Below are 23,123 nucleotides of genomic sequence, written 5' to 3'. Positions count from 1 at the left end.
CTATGCGCCTCCGATTACCCATTAACATCTCATTTATTTTACCTCCGGAATAATTTAACCTTGTGATGTGCTCCTGCCATGACCCAGGTTCGAACTAGGGTGACAGTGACATTAACCATTCGGCTATCAAGAGCGGTTTAAGCAGACTTTACTCACCCTAGTTCATACGCTAAGAGTCATAGATTCGAATCCTGGTAAGGATAAAAGAGCTTTTAGCTTAAATAACTCCCCACTGGTGTTACGTATTCCCTTGGTATCGGGTATTCGATAATGCGTCATTTGTGCCTTACTGTTTTAGATTAATAAAAGTGGAATGTGAATTGGTATAATATATATATATATATATATATATATATATATATATATATATATATATATATATATATATATATATATATATAGAATCTACTAGTCATTTTGTGCCAGAGACATGTCATATTTCGCGCTTTTTTTGATACGTTTGTCACGACAAGCGCATCCAAAAAATCGCTGAGAATTCGAGAAGTTAAGGGTGTATTGTTGCTATTACAATTACACACACACACACATATATATATGAATAATTATCACTCGAACCGGTTATCCTTATATATCAATTCAAGCTACAATGTCCTTTAATATCTAATTCACTTTACCTCCCAAAGGCATGATATATTTTCATATATGTACCGAAGGGGAATTTTTTAATTGATAATAATTTCGTCCCCCCATGGGATCGAACCACCGTCCAAGTGGACGGGGACGAAATCAGGACAGTCAGTGACGCTATCCAATCAGCCAACAGAGACGCTATAAGTTCATATCGATTCTGACCTTACAAATCACCCTCGACCTGGGTGCTTTCGTAATTAGAATCGATATGAAACCCCGTCTACCATGTTGGCCAATTCGAGCGTTTGACAGCACGTAGCCTTTTGTTATGAATAATTATCACATCGAACCGTGATCCATTTATATATAAATTCAAGCTACAATGTCCTTTAATATCTAAATTCACTTTACCTCCCAAATGATATATTTTCATATATGTACCGAAGGGGAATTTTTTAATTGATAATAATTTCGTCCCCCCATGGGATCGAACCACCGTCCAAGTGGACGGGGACGAAATCAGGACAGTCAGTGACGCTATCCAATCAGCCAACATTGTAGCTTGAATTGATATATAAATGGATCACGGTTCGATGTGATAATTATTCATAACAAAAGGCTACGTGCTGTCAAACGCTCGAATTGGCCAACATGGTAGACGGGGTTTCATATCGATTCTAATTACGAAAGCACCCAGGTCGAGGGTGATTTGTAAGGTCAGAATCGATATGAACTTATAGCGTCTCTGTTGGCTGATTGGATAGCGTCACTGACTGTCCTGATTTCGTCCCCGTCCACTTGGACGGTGGTTCGATCCCATGGGGGGACGAAATTATTATCAATTAAAAAATTCCCCTTCGGTACATATATGAAAATATATCATTTGGGAGGTAAAGTGAATTTAGATATTAAAGGACATTGTAGCTTGAATTGATACATATATATATATGTGTGTATATATATATATATATGTATATGTATATATATATATATATATATATATATATATATATATATATATATATATATATAGATATGTGTGAATGTGAAATGCTGAAGTGCAAGTTACTATGCTTAGTTTACCAATATGGCTTCGCTGGAACTAAAGGAAATCCAATACCTTTTTTTTTTCATTTCAGGGAGACGCTGAAAAAGCAGCAGGCAAGAATCCCATCCCCATGATGGATCGTGAGAAGACCGATGAACAAGCAGGATCACAGGTATTATTATCTACTATAATAATAAAATCAGAGTGGATCTTTCTTGTTTTGTCCACCCTGGTGGGGACCGGGTAGGTAGGGAATCGGGAGATTAAGGGAGGCCTGCCATATCAACCTGTTTGTTCGGCCCGGGTGGGGCGGGATAGGTAGGGGATCCGGGCGGTAATGGAGACGTGACAGGCAGCGCCGGGTTCCAGCGCAGCGTAGCACCCGCCATTAAGTTCATTATTATTATAATTATTATTATTATTATTATATTAGCAGAAGTAGTAGTAGTAGTAGTATCTCTTTATAGTGACAATAATTATTTAACAGTATGCAGTACTATTCTCATTATGGCATGGAAATGAATATACACTAAGGAAAGAAATGCATTCTTTTTAATCAGTATTCTCACAGTCAACCAGGTTTATGCTAGGGATTTCTTTCATCTCTTATTACTCATTATACTTCTTTGTCTTTCCTACTTTTTTTATATTTTGCCTCGCTTCTTTTACCTTCGATTTATTCTTTTAATATTATCAGGAAAATAAACTTATCATCCGTCACACCTACCTATATACCGGGGCATTCACATTACCACACTTACACCAACACACATACCCACTCTCAGGGATTGTCATCAAACTCACATGAAGATCATTCTTATCTTTTTTCTTCTTCTTTCCCACCATTATCCCTACATTAAGGGGTCGGTTGCCTGATGCACCTTCTCTACTCCCTTCTATCAAGGGCATCATCCTTCACCAAACCTCTTCTGTCCATATCTCCTTTCACTTTATCTCGCAATCTAATTCTCTGTCTCCCTCTCGATCTTCTTCCTCTAACAGGTTCCTTCCAAACCCTCTTCACTCCTTCCTCATCATCCATCCTCAACACATGCCCACACCATCTCACTCGTGACTCTTATCACCTCTGTAATCTTTACTAAGCCTGCCCTTCTTATTTCATCATGGTTACTGTTCTCTTTCGATCCCATCTTCTTAAAAAAAAAAACATAGGGAGACGACTATTGTCATTCCGACCCGTTTTTGCAGGTTGGGTTCTTGTCGGGCATTTGCATTCCATGCTACGACCTCCTCACTAAGCTGATCCCAGTGACGGAGCCTCTCCTGGACGGCTGCAAGAAGAACCTGGAGACCTGGAAGGAGATCGCGGACAACAAGAAGAAGGATCTGGAATCCAAGCACCAGGAAGACGAGGAAGAAACGGACACCGGCATTGAGGAAGTGGCCGAGGACGAGGAAGAGCCGACAGTGGACGACATTGAGGACGACTCGACCGACACCAACGGCCGACAGCAAAAGGAGGACGGGACGTAAGCGGAGGCCGCCGTGGATCTTCATTGTGATAAATGAATTACTCGCTAAGTGACGTGAGACGACAAAGGCTCTTTGTACAGACAATTCCATATTTATTTTTGCTAGACTTGCTCATATGGGTCACGACTGTCTGTATGCGCAGTTAATCCGAGCTGAGGCTCGTGGCATTATAGTTGTATTTTTATGAAATCCATAACGTTGTCGCATCCTCATTGTTGTAATGATTCACTGAAAGTTATAAAAGTTATGTAAATAGGTGTGGAAAGAGTCATTATGAAAAAGGGTTCTCCGTTATTCAATTACATTGGACTTCTCTAAGATCCTTTGAATATTATTATTAAATAGAATCTGTTCCCACAACAAGATTATTTTACCAGTTGATGATTATATATATATATATATATATATATATATATATATATATATATATTATATACATATATATATACATATATATATATATATATATATATAAATATATATCCTTAATATCTATATGTATGAACATAAGGACATGAAAATATGACAAATTTAAGTTTCAAAAGATATTGTGGTAATTTGGTGAAACTAGTCTATTAAATTAACTAACGTTGCGTACTTACTATTGAAGCTCAGATGAACTCTAAAGGATTAACGTGTTTTAGAGATCAATATATATATATATATATATATATATATATATATATATATATATATATATAATATATATATACAGTTTTCTGTTCTTAATGATTTTTCTACGATCTCTTCACAACACAGTTTGAGACTGAGGATTTTTGAAAGCACAGTTAGCAGAGAGGGCATTACGTTACGTTGTAGGTACTAAGATAATTTAAGCTTGAAAAAATATTTTTGCTCTAGTGCATCATAATGCTCTATTTTCTTTGGCTGCCTTAATCTGTGGACAGGCATGTACAATGGAATATACGCTGACGTATATATATATATATATATATATATATATATATATATATATATATATATATATATATATATATATATATATATGTATATATATATATATTTATGAGTCATATCACATTACCGTGATTCATATACATACATCGAGCTACAAATGTCCTTTAATATCTAATTCGCTCCACCTCAGAATTAATATATTTTCATATAATTATGTTTAACCGAAGGGGAATTTTTTAGTCGATAAGAGATTTGTCGGCTCCCGGGCGCGAACCATCGAAACCAAACAAATCCAGGACTACAGTGAAGCTTTAACTAACACCGCCCCCCAAGAGGCGGTGGCGGTGTGGGTTAAAGCTTCACTGTCGGCCTGGATTTGTTTGGTTTTCGATGGTTCGCGCCCGGGAGCCGACAAATCTCTTATCGAATAAAAAATTCCCCTTCGGTTAAACATAATTATATGAAAATATATTAATTCCGAGGTGGAGCGAATTAGATATTAAAGGACATTTGTAGTTCGATGTATATATATTATATATAATTTGTGTGTATCCTCCATTGTGTACACACATACTTTGGGTGTGTTACAAACATGGTTTATTCTTGCATCTATAGTACAGTCCTTTACTACATATCATCGTTCGAAAAATGATGATACAGATTAGGCTTTTCGTTTTCTTCATGGTACCTGTGATGAATAACTCAAACGTCATCTCCCGCGTGTTTTTTCAACGCCATAGAAATCATTCCTCAGAAACACTCGTCAATATTTGAATGGAGGAACTACTTTACAACAACTACAAAATGCAGAAGAAATGTCTTCTTTTCTCAGACAGATGACTGGTGATGTTTATAAAACTCTTGCTGCCTTTGTAAAAAAAACAAATAAAATAAAAAATGAAAGGTTTGTTGTAGATATTATTAGTTAGGTCGACAAATACAAATTAATAGTGGCACCTCGGGGTGTGAGAAAGAATTTCAAATGCTTCGCATCTCACCTTTTTTTTTCTTAGTGTATTACCCATGGGAACATGCATGATTTAGTCACATGCTCGCAAATGTATTATTTTAGGATAGTGTAAAAATTCCTCGAGTCTTACGCAGAAAAAAAATATCTCCACACTTTCTTTTATCACTTGCTCGAATGGTAATTAAATCTACAAATCTATTTCAATAAAAAAAAATGTACGATTTCTACTCCTCGTCAGACAAGAACTCTCGATCGACGCAGATCTGGGTCGAACTGTTGGATCTGTGTAGATTGACGTTTAAATTTCAAGGCTTCTTTTGGTACTGAATCAGAATCTATGAGATGCCATATTCTGTTTATTATGAAATACGATGAATTCTGTTACTACCGAGTATCTCGCTGGACACATGTGAGAGGAATGACTGAATATGCTCGTAAAAGTTTGAAATTGTGACAGTCGCTGTTGATTCAAATTCAGATTCAGAGCTTTATCTTTATACGGATACAAAGAGTATACAATTACAGAAAATATAAGAATGCAGATATCGATAAAATAACTTATCGCTTGGGTTTTACGACCTGATAAAATGTTAATTAATCCCGCAGTTTGAATTTTCTAAGCGATTTGAGAAGGTGATTAAATTTTATAGCCTCGGGATTCATGTTTATTTGCTTTTACTGAAATTTCCTCGAAAGTGTTGGGACGTTTAATGCGAGTTTTATGTTCTAGCATCTCCAACTGGTCGTTTTGCCCCTTAATTATATATCTATCCAGATAAAAAGTTGGTTCCAAATCAGTACATTTATTAGCCCTCGTTTCTCGAACGATTTTTCGTCAAGTTGCACAGTGAGATTAGATAGAACAAACATCCTCTCACATTCACCAGGTTACACTGTTCACCTCATGCCCTGCACTGAAGATTCTTTGCAGCGTGCCCTCGCCTCCTAGCTGAAGCCCCTGTCGTTCCTTTTACTGTACCTCCTTTCATATGCTCTTTCTGCCATCTTATTTTCTACCATCTCCTAACAATTGATTCATAGTGCATCTGCGAGGTTTTCCTCCTGTTACACCTTTCAGACCTTCTACTGTTAATTTCCGTTTCAGCGCTGAATGACCTCATGGGTCCCATTGCTTGGCCTTTGACCTAAATTCTATATTCAATTCTATACAATGTGCAATAACAGTTTATTGGCCTCTGCCGAAAAGGCACTGAAATATTCCTCTGGATTCGGTTTTCCATAATCGTATAACTTGCTTCCTTTGGGAGGCCCCTCATGATTTAAGTTATTGAAGAGGTTTAAATTCTGTGTCAGCTCTTCTAGGTTGCCCTCAGGGGCAAGAGCATGTGCCGGCATAAGGCGTGCTAGTCTAACAACAACAACAACAACAACATCTAGTAACTGACTGTTCCTTAACCGGGTTAGTGTAGAACGCTGTCGTCAAATTCAGCATCTTATTTTGAACCTATATCTCGGGCTTAACTGCTTTAGCGATTGAAGCTGTAATAGTTAATTCATTTTAATATCTAAAACCTTAGGATTTCTCATTACACAGTGACTTTCGTCTAGTTCATTCTTACACAACCTCACTACATAAGTGGGGTCGTTCTGTAATTTACTGTTTTCACGTCACTATCCCTAACGAAATACAATTTGTGGAGACGCATAATAATTAAACTATAAATTTCGACTTGCCTCTTACTGATACTTCCCATATCAAATTCTTAAATATTACTGCTTGCTTGTAAGAGACATTATGTATAGGAGCTGGAGGCTTATCTGATTTCAGAAAAGACCATTTTAGATTCATCATCATAAGATTGTAATGGTTACGAATGGAAAATGTCAGTTTCTTATAAAACGTGTGTGGATGTCATTCTTAAATTTCCCTTGAATCTACTGAAAAAAGACGATTGTTATGAGGGAGCATTCACATTAGGTTTCATTTTTGTAAAGATAATTTACAGTCGTCAGAAGAAGCACTGAAACATACCTCCATAAACTGACACCGAATTTATAAAACTCATTCCAAATGAAATAATACTCAGTGTTAATGTAGCATTAGGAGCTTATTTATTTATTAAAACATTTTCCATTAACGTCATAGTCCACGTGAATTATGACAGAAAACAGAAGTGAAACTGAAGTCACTTGAGGACCTCTTAAAATACTCCTGAAGCAAGACCAAACTTATTCTAAACTAAAACACTTGAACAACTATTTTCAGTATACTTAGAAAATACTTAACAGTCGACCGTTAACCTCTTTCCTTGAAGCAGAAGATGGAAGAACAGACGCTGTAAGTGTTTTCTAAAAGTATCTTTGAGCACGAAATGTTCATTTTCCGGTTCAGATCTTCCCTGTCGTCAGCGTTTAGTTATTTTCCTGTTGGGTAGTTTCTCATATTGTTTAGGAATTATTTCAATTTTGAATTTACCTTTCTACCATGACTTTTTTGTTACTTCAGGGATTTTCAGAAATACAATGATAAAAAGACTTGTGTACATTTATTATTATTAACTGATATTATTGTTGCTGTTGTGGTTGTTGATGTCAGAATATGAAATATGTCATGTCACTTCATTATTCAGCATTAAAAAGGGAAATGTCAATGATGTCCTTTGAGTGATGCCATAAGAGCCATCTCAAAGATATTTGTTTATGTCATCACTATCAAAATCTTATAATGTGTAAGAAAGATAGCTAGATAATAATGGACGAAGGACATTTTGGAAACCGTCTCGTTACAGAAAACAACAATTTAAAAGCGCTAAAATATTTAAGGCAAAAAAAAATAAAAAAAATTTGCGTTACTTGCCCTTCAAGAGGCTGTTTCCTGCTTCCTTGGGGCTAAAGGGGCTAAAGACCCACACTTCCCATCCTCCTTTTTCTCGGTTATTTCTGTCTGGGCTACTTAGGGGCACTGTTTTGTCACTCCCATAAGCCCCTGCTTTTGAGATGAAATAATTTAAATTTATAGCTTCCGTGTTAATCTGCATTCTGGCGAAAGCTTTCATCATCGGTGCCGTTCTTTTCCGAGACTTGCGCAGGAAAACCACCTTGGTTGGAATAGTCATTTTATGCCTATTATTATCAACAAGCAATTAAAGAACATGAAGTAGAGATAATGACCGAGATGTGAGGGGTTTTAAGCAGTGATTTCATGCGTCCTACATTAACCAGCAAAAGACACGCATAAAATTTCATTTATGTACGGCCATATTGTTCTTTTCTAACAGATCTAGAGTCAATCAGAAATGCTCTCTATCAGCTGAGTTACGTGGGCTATAAAGAAATGTACTGCCTTTTGTTTATGGATATGAATTGGGTATTCTAGAACTGTTATAAGATTACAATGATTATTTTCTAATTTCCATTGTTTCCTCACATTTTTTTTCAAATGGAAGTCCAGTAATACAGTTACCCTTATCAAAGAAATTTCCTAAAATTATCAAAATTAAATCAAGGTTAATAAAATATAAATTATATCGTGAAAACTTTAATGAAACGGTTATGTGCATTGGCGTTCTGAATTTATTGAATTTTGTTGTAAACAGAGGGGATCTTTGAACGGAATATATCAGTTTTGTTCATTTATTAATTTGCCTTTACATTCAAGTGTAATGGGAATTGCAATTTGACGTGATACTACTTAAGTATTAGAAACATCTGTGAATAAGTGACGTACCAAATGAGCTGCATCTTGCCGCCAAACTTAGTCCAAATAGCCAGTCTTTATCTGTAGCTGTGCAGTTACCAACTTCATGTTGCTAACCGATATTGGCTACTCGGACCAAAGTTCGGTAGCAAGATGCTACCTGTTACCAGAGTAACATCTGCTGCATTTACTTTTATTTACATTACTGATGTTTTCATTACCTGTGATTTCTTGAGCAAGAATTCATGCCAAGATACCAGAGGACGTGTTTGTGTAAATACCTTTTTATCTTAATAGTGTTTCATTGCAAATTTTGCTTCATGAAACAGAATTTGAGGTAGAGTGTTATTTACAATGCAGTATATTTTGATCTGAACGATCTTTCTTAGAGCCCATATTTCAGGCAGGACAGTACACCAGTGGATGTCACTTAAGTTCAAATATATTCTCTGAGGAATCTTGGGTATTCTGCTGATTACTTAACGTTGTTGTTTTATTGATTACATTATTATATTGAATGGATAATTAATACAGTTTCGATATATCTGCAACAAGGAGTAGAAATCAAGCGACATATCTTGTCTTGGGTAGAGAATTCTCACAGCAGCTGAAGTGATCAATGTGCTTCTAAGATTTAGACCATTGGCCTGATTCCTTAATTGACATTGACAGGTTATTGAACTAATAGGTTGCTGTGATCATAAACGATAACGAGAGGAATAGATTAGGGTAAAATAATTAAGTCTGAAGTCATAATTCACCTTTTGAAATTATTCATTCTGTGTTTTAGAATTTAGGGGAAACGTTATCAAGAGTAATGTTTACCCAGTTAGCAAACAAACATTTGGAGCTTTATCATGTAAATACAGAGTGGGTGTAAATGTAAATATAGGCTTATGAAACCTCTTGTAACTTTATTTAATTCAGTACAATTAAGTTCAAAACAAATATGAGAAAAAAAAAAAAAAAACACGAATAGTGGATCTCAGTGGTATGAATTAGGATATTTTTTTTATGTTCCCTAATATACTGAATTTCTTAACGATACCTCATTTATTAATCCAAAATGACTAGATACATAAATGTACATAATGACCATTGGACATATTTAAGAAAACATTTGGTATATTGTACTCACCAAAGAATATTATTATACGGGACCACTGAGAGGAAGTTCCGGATGCCAAATCTCTTCATTATTAGTAAAACAAACACCTTGTTAGGTAACTGTAGTATGAGAATATGAGAAGGGCGAGGGATAACAAATCTAAAAGTCAGGTTGGGAACAGGAGCGTATCTTGTGTCAGAATCTTGTCGTCAGATTAACCTAATTTCTCAACTTTCTTTGTAACTTCCGTATAAAGATGCTGAGGAGGATTACGTCAGTGGCTCTGAATGCTTATACATATATAAATATATTCTTATTACTATAAAGCGGAATATTTTAGTGAGGAATATTTGCACATGTATAGAATAATATATATTTGACAAATTAGTTAAAATAAAATATATGAAAGTCTTGGTTTTTCATTCATTTTCTCACCTACCTTGAATGAGAAATTAAATTTTTGCTTCTCCTCGGCATTTATTAGATATTAATGATTAAACAATACCTGGCGTTTTCTGTTTCCAGTGAGAAAAACGTTGAACTGTACTCGTGTGTCAGTGTTCCACTGAAGTACAGTCAAACTGTGGCCCTGGAAGTGGCAGCAGTAAACAAACATTTATAATTAAGGTAATGTTATGGTGCTATCATTTTTCATTGCTCATAGTAGATATGATTTATCATATCTAATTTCTTGGGCAAGATATTCTATAGCCCCCCAAGAAGCAAGGTAATAACCTTTATAAAACTCATTCTTTCAGCAGGTGAAACTGAATTTTGTAATACCAACGTGGCTGAAGTTGCTCCTTGATGCATGGCTTCCAAAATCTTGACTTGAATTTAAGCAGAAATCACACCAGTAGCGGTATACTTCTTCACTCATAACTATGGATCACCATTCTTAGCTTTCGTTTCAGCATTGGCGGCGTTGGAGTGGGTACAATTAAAAAAAATACATTCATTATCTCTAAAAGGGCTTTCAAGTACCTGTTCAGAATGATTCCTTGTAGAACTACACAGGTCTGGTAAGGATTACAGGCCTAGTTGGTATTTACGTAGTATGAGCCCTAGGCAAAATCTAACACAACTGACATTTTGGACAATTATAAGAACATTAGCTTTACTCTGAATTGTAGCAATGTGCAATAATAACAGACGCCATCTCTCTGAATTCATTCAAACTGATAAAGGTAATGACAAACTTTGAATCCGTCGTGTACGTAAACAGTAACCTCTGGTCACTTTACGTATGTTAAAGAATGCTTACATGGTCTTTGGTAAATATTACTTTGATAGCAATGAATAAGACTAGACAGGCAGCCAGTCGCCTCGAATACCAAACTCGAAGTCGAAGCCTCGGGCTCGAAGGTCGTCAGTATCGCCTAAGTTCCCACCGGGGAAAGGTTTTCTGGAAAGTGTAAATAGCAAGTGGGACAAAAGTTTATTTAATTTTTTTTTATTAGTGTTTGTGTTCAAAATTTATTGGATGTTTGGAGAGGACATACAGTGAATTGCTGGTATCTAGTTTAAGCCATGCGTGCCAAGGACCAGAAAATACTTGTGTAAATGGAAGGTAAGCAATTTTCAGTACAGTAATGCGTACTTCATCTACAGTGTATTTAAGTAGTAGTTCATTGTAAGACCATACTGTTACTTTTGGGTATCCAGATTAGATTCAGATCGAGTAAGGATATTTACCGTAAGCTTTAAAAAACAGACACATAAATAAAACTGGATTACATGGCATGAGTGCGAGCTAGCCCAAGCAGGTTTTCCTTGAATGATTAGTGAAAATTTTAATAAGACAATTTTAATGAAGTTAAACAGTGAGACGGGAAAAGACCAGATTGGTTGGGAGGTTTAGTTTAGACCGATAAGCAGCCGATTGGACTTAGTCGGAAATGGCTGCTTAAACAAATAATATTAATAATAAATAATTAGTTTAGACCGAACTTAAGCCAGCACAGGTCATTGCATTAGGCAGCCCATGAGTGACGGTACAGCGTTTATGTGAATGAGGGGCTTAGTGGGTCTTTATAAACATATCTACCATCCGAGATAGAAAAGGTTAAAGGAAGGGAGCAAGCGATCCTTTGTTTCGTCGGCAATCGCTGTAGGTGACACCAGAGCCGTATATAGACGGCTCTGGGTGACGCCATTGAGCGTGAGTGTATGTTGTGGCGTGGGCGGGGGTTGGGGGTGGGGTTTGGTGGGGTCTTGGGGACGATCTTAATCAAGGCTGGTGGTTATGGGAATGATTTTGTAAAAATGAGCCAGGATTGCGAGCCATTTGCGCGTTTTCCAGTAGACTTCACGCAGGTCATTGTGGGCATTACTTAAGGTTTTTTGCCTTTTCACTTTCCACCCTCTCCTATCAATTGATTCATAGTGCAACTGCAAGGTTTTACTCCTGTTGCACCTTTCAAAATTCTACTGTCAATTTCCGTTTCAGCGTTGATTGACCTCACAGGCGCAAGTGCTTGGACTTTGGCCTAAATTCTTTGTTCAATTCAATTCATCTGAGCGTATTCAGTGTTTCATTTATTGCAACGAATCTGATTTATTTTCACAAAGGTAATTCAACAGAGTACCAGTATCTCATTTATTGCAATGTCTCTTGAATGTTGTTTATTTTCATTAAGTCAGAAGGTAATTCGATAGAGTACCAACCTGTGAAGTGCACTATTTACTATTTACACACGAGGGTTTCCGCAGATATCTTAACTAGGAAGTCATGTGACTTTTTTTTTTCTATTAACTGTTAAACCACTGACGCTATAAGTCTTGAAATTCATTTTCAAGAATAGATATGTAATAACCATTTAGGTGTGACTGAAAATTTATGGCTTATCTTGATGAAAGAGAAGGTATAGACACATTTGGGAAATTTTTTATTTTAGCAATATAAATATACAATTACGTATGCAACTAGGAAATGTAAAATGTGGCCGTTGATGTTTCGCTGCAGTTCAACACAGTACGGTCTTAATAAAAATCAGAAATGTACAGAATAAAAAAAAAAAGTTGCTGCTCATATTTATGCGGTGGCAGATGTGAAAGTGTTTTTGATCCTAGGAGACTTCCCTGGAGCTCGTTGTTGATTGGCAGGCACCTTTCTCACGTGAACCAGGTAACTAATTATGAAGGACGATGATCCTTGACCATGAACGCGAAGACTGCCTGTCAAGGGGTTGGCTCTGGGTAATCAGCAGGCCTGGTTCTTCAGGGTATCACGTTGCAAGGCTTTGCCCAGCGACAACTTCACTTGTGAAAGGTAATCTTCCCGACGAGTTCATTCTTGTAATAGCAATGATTCCATGCAAATTAAAATTTTTTATAGGCATGAAAAGAAAAGACGCTCGACCTCCTGATGAACACCAACCCAGTCACCCCTGTGCACGACGCCCTTTCAAAAGCTAATGAAGTAATCAGGTTAAATCCGAGGGTGGCCTGGCACTTTTATTGAGATACTACGACGCGTCTAAGAGGATTTCTTGCCACGTTCAAAGAGGGCCTGAGCAATATTAGACTGACCCTTCAGGTCTTTGTATCGAATGTTATCGACAGCACACTGGATAGGCGTTGCCTATGGACCTCAAGTTATAAGAAAAGCTCTCTTTCAAGTTAAAACAGGAGCCATTTCCCCTACCCACGACCATCGGGAAACTCACTGAAATAGCGACCACATCTCACGAATAACACAGCCGACCATGGCCACCAAACAAGGCCCCGTGAAGAACCCGAGAACCGTCCCCAACTGATTACAACCACGTTCACATCAGCTACATCTGCTTAAACAAAACTAAACCATTTTTAAATTTGTAAGGGCTGCTCTATAAGCAAGAGCCTGTACTGGCATAGGGCCAGTTTATTCTTGATAACCAGTTTTTTTTTAATAAAGTACATCACTTGACTTCCATTTGAGCCCATGCTGTGTTTAATGACCAAGTTTTGCATCTGGTTGTGTACGTAATTGTATAGTTAAATTAGTAATATTATTATAATTCTGATGGGTTTCATTCCCGGTTAGAAGCGCCTCAGTGGCGTGGTCGGTATGGTGTTGGCGTGCCACCTCGGTGACCACGAGTTCGACTCTCGGGCATTCCCTTGAGGAGTGGGAGATGTGTATTTCTGGTGATAGAAGTTCACTCTCGACGTGGTTCGGAAGTCGCGTAAAGCCGTTGGTCCCGTTGCTGAATAACCATTGGTTCCATGCAACGTAAAAACACTATACAAACAAATGATTCCCAAATAGGTTGTCATTGGGAGATTTGTACAGAGGCTGGTTTCCAGATGAGCAATCACTTGCAGGTGTGACTCGATTTCACAAGAATCTGAGTATTCTGTGCATGTGTGAAGGCATATTGCATAAAAAGGCTTGTTTCATGCATTCATTGCTTAAAAGAATATTTCAAGGATCATGAGCTGAAAATAATAAGAAAAAAAGGCCGTGTAAGTTGAGCTTCCAGGCTCATCGGTATCCTAAGTGGAATATATATGTATATATCTGTTGGAAAAAATATTTCCAGAAGCTTTATTTTTTTGTTGCACATGCACTTAACTATAATAAGAACCACAGGCAATACTTCTAACTAGGTATAAACAAAATATCCTGAATTTTGATAAAGTTAAATATGAAATTATTCAGCCATTACGTTAATTTTTACCATAAATTATCAATAGACAACATAAGTAACTGTTCATCATGGAACAGTCATAAAGGGTAATCTTATAACTAAGCCAGGCTTCTACAGAGCATAAGAGTAAAACGTAATGTCACCGGGCCGTGACACTAACGTCGGCAGAATGTAGATGCAAGTTCATTAGCAAACCACGTTTGCACTGCATAACATTGTTACTTGGGAACATTTATTCATTACCTTACAGATTAGGAACATTTCCCAATTTTGTTGGTTGAGCCTAAGCCGGCTTTATGCAAGCGCGGATTCTTGCACACAAACCACCCAGCAAGTCATTCTGATGGTATGCAAGTGATAGCCATTCTGATGATGAAGATTTAATAAAAGATCAACCAGGCGAGGTTGGAACACCCCTGAACGCAAAGGTAACCGTGACTAGCGGGGTGGCGGATTATAGAAGTGAGTACTAACAAGTAGATAGCCAGCAAGGAAAATGTAAAATATAGCGAGATTTAAAATCATCAGTCGGAAACTGAAGAAACTCTATGGGGTTATCGTGATGTATTTAATTAATCGAGACATGCGGTAATGAAACTGATCGATCGATGGGGAAAAACAAAGAGAATTCAAGTTTCAGAAAAGTGAGGGTGCTCTATTAGAAGGAAGGCGAGTTCTGTGATTCTCTCGAGGAGAACTGTAGACAACAGTGTGAGTGTAATGATGGCTCCTATAAGTTCTTGTTTGCCCCTCAAGTGAAGAATGTATAGACAGCAAGAATTCAATTTTGTTTTGTTGGCATCTCCTTGCAGTGCGACGAGAAAAAAGGAAATTATGAAAAATAAAAACATTCATGAAATAATAAGAAAGGTGGGTATTATTTTACAGTAGTTCCAACTCACTATATAATAATTATAGTATTATAGATGTATTCGGCATAAAAAATTAAATAAACTTTGTCTCTGAACATTTTTTTGGGAAATTCCGAATATCCGAGATAAGAATGTATTCATAATCACCATCCTCGAAAAATTTCTAAGTGTTTTTGTTTACATTAGCACGGACACCGTTTGTGCACTGATGCGAGCTTGTTTTTGTTTAGAACTGTATTGTGGTTATGAGGCGAAATTTTTTTTCCCTTAAAATTGCTTTGTTGGTAGTTACGTATTATGTCAAGGAGTCACGTGACCTAGTGAAAATTCACAGGTGTCCGACATTTTCTCTTATTTGGTTCAAGTCTTTCATAGAATGAAGATATGTCTAGTCTGTGTTCGTCTTGTAACTTCGATCATTTTCGCTTAATTCACGATTTCTATGAAAATGAAACAAAATGCATTGATTTTTTAAGACATGGGGTGTCACCTGCAGAATTACAATGTTTGAAGTGTAATGAGCAGTGTAAATTTAGAAAGGGTAAAAACGTTTGGCACTGTACCAGATATGTTTCCTACAAAAGACATAAAAATAAAATATTGCAATTTTACTCTGATCGGAAAGGCACATTTTTAGATAAAGTTAAATTGCCTGTATGGAAATAGCTGTTATATTTATTTGCCAGTTTTTAAGTGAATTTTGGAAAACATCGTCCTATTGTTAAATATTTGAATATCTCGTCAACGACCACTGTTAATTGGAGAAGTTTTTGTAGTGAGGTGACTCAGTTTTGGTCCCACAATCAGGAGCCAATCAGTGGTATTGACGTTGAAGTCGAAATGGACGAAATTCTAATTACTCATATCAAATACCACAAAGGGCGCCCTCTTATGCAGTGTTGGTGGTTTGGTGGTATTGAGAGAACACAAAAAGAAATTTCTTTGTCGAGGCATTAATTTATCCTGGTTCTGACAATTGTAAAGGTGAAACTTTAATGATTTTAAAAAACCGTTATGTTAAACCAGGATATATTATTTATAGTGATTCATGGCGCTTTTATAGTAAAATCAGTGACAGTGGAGACACTCATTTTCAAGTTAACCACACAGGAAATTTTGTTGATCCCAATAATTGTAACATTCACACAATATATTGAACGATTGTGACGAGATATTAAGGATTGGATTAGAAGGCCTGGTATTGAAAAAAGGGTTTTGAAACTATATCTTCAGAGGCATTTATTTATTAAGCTTTACCAAGATTCAGTTTTACACGTTTTTGACTTGAAGCTGCTAAATTATATCCAACTTTAAAGGTGGCCTCACTCCAGGCCTTTTTTTCTCCAGCAACGAGCCGTTGCTGGCGAAAATGGAAAACCGGGAGCTTTTAGCTCGAGATTTTTGCTTCCCAACTGGACGGGAAGCAGCGCACACAAACCGCGAGCGACCACATAGTGTGAACAAACGTGATGGCTGCTGCTGATAGGACGTATTCTCAGACCTATGGCTTCTCTTCTCCTGAGCCACTCTCGAACCCACAAACTTTTTTTGTTACTCTTGCACTCACGTAAGATTCCGAAAAAACACATCACTGCAACACATCTTGCAACTGTCCGACAATTTCTGGGCACCATGATGATATCAGCTGATCAGTTTTGCTTACCTTTTCCTACTGCTCCTCGAAACCACGAGGTCCTATTGTGACGATACAACACTTTTGCTCACGAGCATCGGCTGGATGCTGGCCAAAACCACGAGCAAGAAATGACTAGTGTGATACCAGCTTAAGTGACACCCAGCCACCATCACCACCTAGGGAATAATTTTCTGATGACGACGACGACACTGTAGTGAGCCACATCCATCTTGTTTTGGATATAAGCCATCAAAACGTTGTCCCTCCAATTAAAGTAAATTTTTAATCTTTTAAATATCAACATTGTAACAATTTACCTCCTGTAATTGCTGAGGCTAGCGCATGCAGCGCGTTATTACCGCATGCCAGTACATAAAAGCTTGCCAAGAATCTTTAAAATCGCAGATAAGGCGCGAAGCGCCATGCCGCCACCCTCTTATGGTTTGGGGAGGTTAGGCTCCAGTGCACTAGGCTACTTTGCCTTACAATGGCTTGGTAGGTATCCTATGACTTTTACCTCATTTTATTCATTAATTCAAATGCTATTTTGTGTTGCTGGTGATTTACCCCACCCAAAACCCCTCATTCCCAAAGGGTCCCCAACCTTGTTGGATGTAGTAGGGTTGTATGGTAATTCAAAAACAACTCATAATCGTTCAGAACACATTAAAACACATATGAAAATACATAATTAAGACCTATGGTGGTCTTTGGAAATTGGACGAAAGCTGAAAATTCCCGGTGATTTCCAAACAGTTTAGCTAATTTTTTTACTTAGATGGTTGGTAGTTGCAGAGAAAACCAGTATAGTCCTGAATGTTCACAAGAATGGACTTTGATAACTTTATGGCTGTTATGTCTGGCTGTGTAATTTTCTTTTAAATGAGTGGTTTCTGTGCATTCTATGAGATATGAAGACGTTCTTCGGCTAGTGGTTCATAATAATTGCATGGTCTTGGATATCTTAATATCCTTAATATCCTTTGTCAACTGCACACGTGCTATGCGATTTAAGATCGGTAGTTTTTATGTACCACTAGCAGTCTTGAACCTTCAAAGTTGGCACGCCGGATACTTCTTTCTCTTGTTGTAGAAGATATTTTACTTTTTAGCTCGGTTAATGATAGTCTTGGACAAAGTTATACTTATCACACAACACTGCAGACCTCTTCTTGCATGGAGGTCTGCCTCTTCGTTTTCATGTTTTTTCGGGTGACTATAGGAAGTCAGTTTTACCAGTATTTGCGTTCCTTTGTTTGGTGGACCTGGGTAATAACTCCGCGTCGGGCATTTCTTTGGAAATTACAGTTTCCTATAGTATTTGGGTTGCTTATTAAGAATTTACCGTTATTTTGGGGGGATCGACTGTAATTACCACCCAGGGGCTAGTACTAAACACGGCAAAATAATACATTTGACGCACTAATCCCTAGTGGCTGTCGTATTCGCGGGAACGTTCCTTGCAGCCCGTGCAGAGTTGTTGCCTGGAATTACCCTTTGTTTTTGGTGAAGGGAGGATATTATTACCCAGATATTACTTATTAGTTTAATAGTTAACTTTGGTTTGTTTTGGTTATGGCCAAAACAGCGTCTCTGGCATCGGTATGGATCTTTGCATTTCCTTCTTATGAGGCTTTCGCAGTGTTCACTATGTACGTTTGTAGGGTGGAGGCATTATCAGCGAGTTTCCAATTTTCTTTATATGAGAATGAAGAACTAGCGAAGTTACTGGGATTCTGAGATAACCATGGTCGCTCTTTACTGGTTAGAGAAAGGGGCGGGGGCGAATTTTAGCAGCGAGTATCGGCAAGTTGTAGATAGCCAGTGAGGAAAAGGAAAAACATCGTAAGAGAAAAAAAATAAAAAGGTGGGAACTTAAGAAAATCTATGGTGTTATCATGCCGTATGTCATTAATCGAGACACGATAGATGGGGAAGACCCAACTATTTTAATTTTGGGGGAGAGTGAGGCTCTTGCTCTTATCTAAGGAAGGACGTGAGCTGAGTGTGTCTCGACCATCAAACGAGGAATGTAGACCGCTAGAATGTAAATTTGTTTTGCTTGTGTATCTCCCAGCATGAGATAGCAAAAAACAAAAGGAAAAAAAAAATATATAAGGAATAACAGGGAAGGAAGAAATAAGAAAAACATAAGTGGAGAAACAGTTGAACCTGTTTACAGTTTCAAACTGGACGAAATAGAAAGATTTGCTGTCATAACGGGCTCGTCCAAACTGACAGTTGGGCTTTCTTCTCCTGTCCTGACAGTGGGTAGAAAAACCAGTATAATCCTGAATATTTTCCTGAATGATCTTCGACAGCTTTGTCGCTGTTAACATGGCTTTCTCTGTAATGTCCTCCTAAACGAGTGTTCAAACAAATATGTTCAAGAGGTCACAAAACAACTATTTCACAGTAACTTTATGATCTTGTATTATGTTAAACTTGGCCAGATGTCCAGACATCCAAATACGTATTATACTGGTGTATAATTACTGCAAGTTTCCATAACATTTCTCTTGGGATGTTACGTGGTTAAAAGTTTGCTGGTATCATAATAACATTCAGAAGTTCTTGAACCTTCAAAGAAGGCCTACCTGACACTACTTGCTCTTGCTATTGACAATATACCAGTGCTTTACTCTTTAGCCAAGTTATTAATGGTGCTGGTGATGTAGACTACCTCTGGCAAGGGCGTCCGCTTCTCTAGCTTCAATGGATTCCCACTTAACTAGGAATCCATTGTAATGGCCTTTGTCTGCTTTTGCTTTTTAGTGAGAAGATTACCCTGATGTTAATTATGAATTTCAAACTTTGCTTTTGTTTTGGTTATGGCCTGAAGTGTGTCTGGAGTCGATGTGGATATTTGTATTTCTTTCTTATGATGCTTTTGCAATGGCCATTATCTACGTTTGAAGGGTGGAGGTATTGTCAGCGAGTCTCCAGCTTTCTTTATATAAAGATGAAAATACTGGTACAGTGACAGGGATTTTGAGATCAAGTGATCCTTCTGTAAGATATATGTTGGGTGCTGCTGTTCTGACAATTGCATCTTTAGTTGCGAGATGCAATTGTTGAGTGAAAGCTGGTTTGCTTACAAGGACTGTCGTCAACTACGTCTTCACTACAATGAAAGATCCACTACTAAATTTAGCCGTATTTTACCATATTTGTCATTCAATCAAACAAGGAATTTGACATATACGCACATACCGCCCAAGCTCGCACTGGGAAGTGTAAGTAGCAAGTGGGACAAAAGTTGATTTTTTTTTTTAATTGATGTATACTTCAGATACAGTGCTTATGTAGTAGTGGTTCATTATCAGTCCATAGTGTTTCTTTTGGGTACGCTTTCACCAATCTAGATTAGATTCAGATACGTCGAGTGAGAATATTTACCGTAAGCACAAAAAAAAAAAAAAATGGATTACATGGTATGATTGAGAGTTAGCGCAAGCAGGTTTCCCTTGCATGAGAAGTAAAATTTGGAATAAAGCAAATTTTGGAATAAGGCAACCAGGTTGGTTGGGTGGTTTAGATTATACCGGTCTTAAGCTAGCACAGGCCATTGCACAAGGCAGCCCATGAGTGGTGGTACGTCGTTAGGTGAAAGAGAGGCGCTTAGTGGGGGGCTATGGACATATAACCATCCTGCAAACACAACTCGGTGCTAGCTTTGTGTGGTTGGGAGGGGGGGGGGGGGTCGGGCTGCTTTATGAGCAACAGCCGTGCTGGCATGAAGCCAGTATATTCTTGACCAACCAATAAGTTCTTTAATTCAATACATCTCTTGACTTTTATTTACACCATGTTGTGTTTCAACTTTAATCACCATATTTACATCTGACTGTATGCGTAGTTGTATAATCATATTAATATTGTTATAATTCTGAATGAGTTTCATTCCCAGATAGGCTGTCATTGGGAGATTTTTACAAAGGGTGATTTTAACGATCAGAGTATTCTCTGCAGGTGTGAAGGCATGTTGTATAAAAAAATAGCGTTTTTCCTTGAACTTCAGAGTATTTTATGTATGCATTGCTGAACATATATTTCAAGGATAAAGTGGTGCATATAGAAAAATCTATATAAAAATCGAGCATCTAGTTATCGATATCCTAAATCTAATATACATACATGTTTATAAAGATATATATATATATATATATATATATATATATATATATTATATATATATATTCCAAATTTTACTTCTCATTCAAGGGAAACCTGCTTGCGCTAGCTCGCAATCATACCATGTAATCCAGTTTTTTTTTGTGCTTACGGTAAATATTCTATTCTCATCGGCATATCTGAATCTAATCTAGATTGGTGAAAGCGTACCGAAAAGGAACACTATGGACTGATAATGAACCACTACTACATATGCACTGTATATGAAGTATTACTGCACTGGAAATTACTTACCTTCCATTTACACAAGTATATTCTGGTCCTTAGCCACGCATGGATTAAAATAAATCCCAACAGTTCACTGTCTGTCCTCTCCAGTATTCATCAATTCTGTTAATAATACAAATACTAAAAAAACTATATAGATATATATATATATATATATATATATATATATATATATATATATACTATATATATAATATATATATATATATATATATATATATATATATACCATATATATATATATATATAGTATAACATATATATATATATAATATATATATATATATATATATACTTATAATATATATATATATATATATTAGGGCTTGTGCCTTGTATGATAAGGCGCCCTATGAGGTAATGTTAGACTAGCGATAAACTTACGCTAAGTCGGTTGGTATTGCACTTCCATCTTCAATGGAGTGGTCTGGGGGTTTGTAGATCACTTACGAAGTCGGTATTATCTTGTTAGTTATTACGACGAATGTGTTAAACTCATGGTGAGGAGGTTCTTGAAGAAAACATGAAATATAAAAATATATGTATTCTTCTGAAGTTTTACATGCTGAAGATCAGATCTGATTGTACAAGTCTTCTAATAACGATAGCTTGATCGCTTCTGCCAATGATGATGGCTAATCCTATTCCTCTACATGATAAAGCTTAGGTAAAGAGGTACAGGTCTTCTAATGACGATAGCTACTCTGTTCTGCCTGTCTACCATCTCTGTTACAAGTTATGAAGGAACAGACAGTAGTTCGAACATATGAAACATACATACAAATGAAACATAGTTTCATACGAACACACAATCAAAATGAGACACGCTACAGATCACGTAGGCCGTTTGAATTATAGGTCGGGGTAGTTGTCTCAAGCAGGGAGCTTGGACTAGGGTTTATAAACAATTGAATGACTACAGGTGACGGCATGTTATCTTAGCATACTTTTATTGTATACGTCATCTTTAGCGTCTCTAGTCTGATCACATTCCTGCAAGCAATCTAGTTGACCTCTTTAGTTTTATTCTTTTATATATATGGACTAACATTCCATATTTTTATTATGTAAACACTTACATTAGCTCGGTCAGCTACCAAAAAAACCCAACTACTGAATATTACTCAAACTTGACTTGCATTTGACTTATAGGAGTGTGATACAGACACTATGTGAATATATATATATAAGTAAATAAAAATTCATGGTGTACATGAATTGATTCAAGTAATAAAATATAAAACAATGATATTGGTAAATAATAGTTATCACGTGATATATAATGATACAGTTTTCACTTCATCTCTTTAAGATACTTATGCTACAGAAAATACTAATGTACCCTGATAATCGCATAGAATGAAGATTAACATGATAAAAATCATATTTTAACTGGATAAAAAAATTCCGTAATATGAATTGAATTGAAACAATTATTTAATGTTCATGCTGATTGATTCGTTGATTTTTATTCTAAATGTTATATATCTGATTCATTAATCAATATACTAACTCATATATAACTGCAGATATTGGTAAGATAAAAGGTAACAGATTGATTATAGGCTACCTGATTTGTTTATACATATGTATATGGATTCATATAATTATGATTAATATATGTGCACTTTAAATAGATTCCTATTGCGTACACGCAAAGATATATTTCGATTCCGTTATTTATGATCATTTATATATAGATTTCCTAGTGCGTACACGCAAAAAATATATTTCGATTCTGTTATTCATAATCATTTATATATGGAGGACAC

The 23,123-nt window shown here is 36.7% G+C and overlaps 1 protein-coding gene and 1 long non-coding RNA gene across 2 annotated transcripts in view; both read left to right on the top strand.

Annotated features, from left to right (window-relative positions):
* LOC135222855 (probable 3',5'-cyclic phosphodiesterase pde-5) overlaps positions 1 to 3,828 on the top strand; it is a 411,879-nt gene extending 408,051 nt beyond the window's left edge. The window contains 2 exon segments of the mRNA XM_064261193.1: positions 1,731 to 1,811; positions 2,849 to 3,828. Of these exon segments, the coding sequence (XP_064117263.1) occupies positions 1,731 to 1,811; positions 2,849 to 3,133 (366 nt within the window). The 3' untranslated portion in view covers positions 3,134 to 3,828.
* Positions 3,829 to 11,183: 7,355 nt separating this feature from the next.
* The window catches only part of LOC135223294 (uncharacterized), a 32,615-nt gene continuing 20,675 nt past the window's right edge, over positions 11,184 to 23,123 (top strand). The window contains exon 1 of the long non-coding RNA XR_010316462.1: positions 11,184 to 11,357. This is a non-coding gene — a long non-coding RNA (uncharacterized LOC135223294). The remainder of the gene's footprint in view (positions 11,358 to 23,123) is intronic.

Source organism: Macrobrachium nipponense, chromosome 8 (assembly GCF_015104395.2).
Source record: "Macrobrachium nipponense isolate FS-2020 chromosome 8, ASM1510439v2, whole genome shotgun sequence".
NCBI classification, from domain to species: domain Eukaryota; kingdom Metazoa; phylum Arthropoda; class Malacostraca; order Decapoda; family Palaemonidae; genus Macrobrachium; species Macrobrachium nipponense.
This window is presented reverse-complemented; position numbering and strand designations above follow the sequence as displayed.